Below are 5,602 nucleotides of genomic sequence, written 5' to 3' on the forward strand. Positions count from 1 at the left end.
CCCCCCAAAAAAAATCACTGAGTTAGCGGGGTTTGCTTATGCTTTTTTCCTTTCCCTAATAGCTAAAAGTTAGGCCTGTGCAACTAAAACACTCTTTTTCTCAGTGAGGGTATTTTTTTTATGGCTGTTCTGGTATTGGGAAAGCATCCACTTTCCCTGCTTCCTGCCTGCTCGGGTGTCTGCCCTTCTCCTCCTTGGCTGTCTTGCCATGGCCTTAACACTTCTACAAAATACTGCTGGTCTCTGTGCTGCAGACCCCCTGTGTCTGTGCTCAGTGGCAGTAGTGTTCCTTTCGTTTTGCCAAACGATATAACAATGTTCAGAGGTCCTTCTGTGACAGGGACTCAAGGTTGTGGGTTTAAGATGATTAATATGATGTCCCAGGATTAGAGAGCAGATTGTTTTGTTGTGCCAGCATTTAGGAATGGATATTATTAAGGCAGTAACTGCTTCAAGAAATGTCACTTCAGAACACCCAAGGGAGGGTATAAGACTCCAGCATCGCAGGTTTGAAACCTAAGACTTGGGTACAGTTTGCTTAGATAAGGACATTTGAACAGCTGTAGTCCCTGTATTATTTTGCTTCGCTTGCTTCTGGGAAAGCATATGGACTCCACTGTATCAAACCTATTTTGTTCCATCTCTCTTAATAATAAGGTTGAAGGACCGGAATATGAAGAACTTGTTCGCCTTCATGATTCAGTTTATGATCAAGCTGTTGCCTGGTTTACTTCTCTGAAAGACAACATGAAAGTGCAAATTCTCAACCATTTTGGCTCCATGCCAGGAAAAGAACCAGAGCCACAGGTAAGAAAACTTCTCTACTTATGCAACCTTACTCTATACAGAGTTTTCAACCAAGACTGTTTTCTGACAGGATTTTGCTGTGGTTTTGTTCATTCTAAACTCTTACTTACCTAATTTGAGTCTATTGACATGAAGCATGGAAGACAACTGGTGGAAACCAATGTATCAATGTAAGCTGATACCTGAAGAGGTCAGTCTTAATGTTGTGTAGAGACAAGGAGAGCGCTAGAAGTTGTTTAATTGTTGCTTGAGCTGTTCTGTGGTGACTTTCTTAACAAATAGAAGGAACAAAAGAAGGTGGTATTCTTGATGGGTCAGTGTCGGTGAATACATGATTGCGTCTCTTTCCATCCTTTTGCAGAGCAACCCCAGTGGTCCTGCCTGGTACTGGTGGCTCTTGGCAGTGTTGCCTCTGGAAAACAGAGCTCAGCTGGCTATATTGGCTATGACCTCCCTTAAAGATCGACTTATCGCCATCAGACGCGTATTAATATTTGTGACTCGCAAAAGACCCAGATAACGTGGACTTCAGTTGCGAGTGGGCAGCAAAAACATCTCGTGACAGGTTGTTCTGGGGGAGGGCAAAGGGTAAAGGATTGCTTTTTTTTTAAAGATTTCTTCAAAAAGGAACAGACCTTTCTGACAGCGTCCAGCATCCGTTGATTGCATCGGTTTGTTTTCCTGAGTATTCACCAAACCTTGTGCTCTCTCCTGTTGTCCTGGTGAAATCTGAGCCTCTACAAAGCTGTGCTAAGGTTAGAGCGTAGCTGATAGGTGTGGATAATTGCTTCGAAGTACTACAATAGAGTTGATGTTTATAGCCTGCAAGAGAGTTAAGTACTAGAGTAGCACCACTGGCCTGCATGTGATTTGGAATTCCACATCGTAGGAAAAGGAAACTGGACAGTGGATTGAAGAGGTGTTTCCTAGACTTTCTTGAAGGTAGTGAACAGAAGAGGAGTTACGCCACCCGGCAGAAGTATGCATGAAGACTATAACCAACAGTAAGCTCTGTTAGTGATTCGGTAGAAGTCTGTCATACACCCACATCTCTCCCTCTTCAGTAAATAACAGTCTGTGAGGAAAAAAAATTAAGCCTTTTGTGGTCAAGGCATCTGAGGATGTTCATCTGACAGAATAATAGCTACTGAATAAGTACACTATTTAGTAGCCTTAGGTAATCCCTCATGTTGTGATTTAGGTGTTGTAGCAGATTGAGTATGTACAGAATGTTTGGAAAGGTGTGCTTTGGCTTATTCGAAAAGAAAAATCAAAGTAATCCGAGCTGGTCTTACTGCTAAATTCAGATCAAACCGGCTCCCTAAAGTATGATCAACGCTGCTGTGAAATAATGATTTCACCCCCAGTATGAGGGAGGCATGCTACAGTTTACTCTGACCACCTGCTCTGCAAGTTGGACTGGCAAGGATGAAACGTGGGGCAGATTTCTTTCTGCCTGCAGTGTCATGCCAGCCTCCCGTTACATTGGGGTGATCTTTGCTGAACACGTTTCAAACCAAAAGTATTGTAGTTTAGTACCAGCTGATGTATGTGATGGAAATCAGTCCACAGTAACACCATGAAAGGAGGCACAAACCGAACCTATAAAGGCAAGTCTCAATGCAACCTTAAGTCAGGTGTTAACCTTCATTTTTTTCTGATTATTTTTTTAATGTGTTGTTTTGTTAATATCTAACTTTGATAGCTATTAAATTGATTCCTTGTCAGTTAAATGATCAACATTTGCTCAACTGCCAATGAAATAACTACAGTGTTAACAATTTAATTGGCATAGTTTCCTGTAAGTAGAACTGATGCTACCAACAAGAAAAAAAAGTTGACTTGAATCTTCACGTGCTGCAAGCATTGCAAAACCAATGTAAAGACTCGTTCATGTGCAGAAGTCTGATAAGAAGAAATGGCTGTTTACCTAAATGGCCAAAGTGCCTGGTTTCTTTTTTAGTTCTTTTGTCCTTTTTTGTCAATGAAGATGTATTTAAACTTCTTTTTTTTTCACTTTGCACATGAATTTTGGAAGAAGACTGCATTAAAGTGCAGTGATTGAGATATATTACCTGCTCTCTTTGGGTATTGTAGTTGTAACCTGTGTGGTCTGGGAAACGAAAATACAGAGGTTTTTTTCCTTTCGGCAAGTGACTACCACAGATTGTTTCTGTAACATACCCTGAATGTACTGTAACTGCCTCTACCTGAACACGCCTTTTCTATTTAAATAGTTTGTAAGTATATTCTCTGAATTGTGAAGTGCATAACTTACAACCAATGATGTCATAACCTCTACAGTAGCCTTCTGCAAGTTCTGCTACCATCACCAAAATGCTCAGAATTCAAGTTGAGTGCATTTCCTCCCAGATTTGATGATGATGAAGGGAAAATCACTGAAGTATAAAGGAATTGTTCTGTGTACGGGGGAGGAAATGCCAGTAGATCTTCAGCCCAGTGTAGGCTGAGGTACCAAAGGGTGGTTTCACAAACTAATTCTCAGACCAGAAGATGGACTGTGTTTGATCTTACAATCCTTTCTGTTCAGCTTCCTGTTCTTCCCATCCCTTTCCATGCTGTGTATTTCCTCTAGACTTGCTCATCTTGCTCCTTTGTGTGTCCGGCCTACTTTTTAGTATTACTAGTTTAGCTGCAAGGGGACCCTGATGGTATTTGTATATTGCTGGTCCCTGATCTTACATGTGCTTAGTTTTACATATAGGAGTGCATTTAAGAAAAAAGAAAATATCAAGGTGCTAGTTAGTGTCTTCTTGGCTTTGCCTCAGTAACTAATGTGAATATTCTTTGCAAAAGTGTTTTTTTTTTTCAAGATACCTACTTTTGAGGTACTTCTGAGAGGAAACCCTATGGAACAAGAGAGATTATTTACTGTTGTTCTCTAATGTGTAAAGACACATTTTACATGGAAAGTGACATTACTGTGTTCATGAAGGCCTGCATAATTAATGCATGATACTTACTGAAGAGAGGGCTGAACTGTAGAGGGATTTTTTTTTAGTCAAGGTTTAAAGCGGTTTGTGAGCTTTTCAGTGACTGATGTTTTGGACATACGGTAACAACATTGCCTGTGTATGGATGCAAATAATCATATTAGCAGCCCAAAGCTGATGTTTCTTCCAAAACATTGAATGCTGATCAAATAGCAAAGCTTTAATAAATAAATAAATAATCACCACTGCCCTGTGGTACTTGCTTTCTGAGGGAAAGTACCAATTTCATTATTACCAAATTATCTCTGCCGCATAATCTCTACAGCATCCAGTAGTACCTCACGGGAAAAGCTAGCTGTTTAATTTCTCTCTAGAGGAAATGTCCGTGTTATGGCCCATTCTGCGCTTAGGTGTAACTTGTCACCAAGGTACATGTGGAATCATTGGAGCTGAGCTCCTGGAAGAGATAGACAGGATTTGTTGCCTTTCTAGCTCATTACATTTTTCTTGCTTGCTGTACAAGCAAGGATGCTGGGATATATGATGAGTCTTTTCACTGTGGTGAATGTGGCCCTTCTTTATACATCATAAAGAGGCCCAAAACAAAAAAAAAATCCCTCTACCTCTACACCTGTTGTTCACCTGTAAAGCTTCAATCTACAAAATTATATATATATTTTAACCTTTTTTTGTCTTTCAGAAGCATTCTAATTGTTTGCCACTGAGGCCTTTTATCTACTGTATTTTAATATGTTCATTTGATAGTCATCAAGATCTCTTTGTACTTCTAACCTGTAGATCTTGTCATGTTTCTTACTGCTCCTTTTTCCTCGTTCTCCAGTCCACTTTTAAATTGATAAATAGAAAGCTGTACACTCTCTATTCCTATTACATTTTACACTAGTGGAACTGGTATTTTGGTAGCGCCTTAATTTTGCAGTTGTGAAATGATTGTATCAACTCTTTATCTGGGGCTTCTGACCAGATTTAAATGAGTATGTTTAATGTAGATAAACTTGAAACCATTTTTTACTGTTTTAAAGCTAGTTATGAAATGGAGTGTGTACATATGTATAAATATAAATTATTAATCTGCACCTTTTTGTATCTAGTAAATACAGGAGACGTTCATGTTCTAACCACATTTGGCAATTCTTGTTGCATAAGCAAAGCCAAAACTTTTTTTAAAAAATGCAATGTTCATTTCATGTATATTTGCAATATTCATGGGAAATGTATTTAATTTATGTGATATTTGGAATAAAACAGATTGAATTTATAAGAGCGTGAGTTTGTGGGAAAGCTTTATCGCTCTCTCAGGGCTAAGAGCTAGAGCTGCAGTACGTACGGTCTGAACAGAAACGTGACATGGAGGCCTCCCTTTCTGCTTTCCATGTGAGTGGACACAGCGACCAAAAGAATAGGGCACTGGCGACAAGTCCCTGCTCAGCGCAGCAGGCGTGTCCCCTCAGCAACACGCCCACCTTCCCAGGTGCCCTTTCACAACAGGTACGAGACCTTGCAAGTGGAACTGATCAACAACGAGGATGGTGATTCGTCTAGCCTAGATGTGTGGCCAGCGTTAAGTTGGTCTAAGCCCTGCCTCAAAACCGCTTCCGCAAAGAGATGGGTCACTGCTGTAGGTGAATCCCTTCTGAAGAGAAGAGAAGGCGCGATGTGGAAACGTGACCCGTTCCTTAGGGAAGCGTGCTGCCTTCCTGGGGCCTGGGTTGAGGATGTGTCAAGAAAGCTTCCTACGCTGGTACGGCCCTCAGATCATTATCCATTACTGACTTTTCAGGCAGGAAGTGATGCACCTGCAACAAGAAGTCCAAGGGCAA

At 40.6% G+C, this 5,602-nt stretch overlaps 1 protein-coding gene across 1 annotated transcript in view; it reads left to right on the forward strand.

Annotated features, from left to right (window-relative positions):
- The window catches only part of LONRF2 (LON peptidase N-terminal domain and ring finger 2), a gene marked incomplete at its 5' end in the record, with an annotated part of 19,096 nt that extends 17,316 nt beyond the window's left edge, over window positions 1-1,780 (forward strand). Inside the window, 2 exons of the mRNA XM_010131868.1 lie at window positions 658-807; window positions 1,169-1,780. Coding sequence (XP_010130170.1) covers window positions 658-807; window positions 1,169-1,327 — 309 coding nt within the window. The remainder of the gene's footprint in view (window positions 1-657; window positions 808-1,168) is intronic.
- Window positions 1,781-5,602: the final 3,822 nt, after the last annotated feature.

This window comes from Buceros rhinoceros, unplaced genomic scaffold (assembly GCF_000710305.1).
Source record: "Buceros rhinoceros silvestris isolate BGI_N320 unplaced genomic scaffold, ASM71030v1 scaffold3552, whole genome shotgun sequence".
NCBI classification, from domain to species: Eukaryota; Metazoa; Chordata; class Aves; order Bucerotiformes; family Bucerotidae; genus Buceros; species Buceros rhinoceros.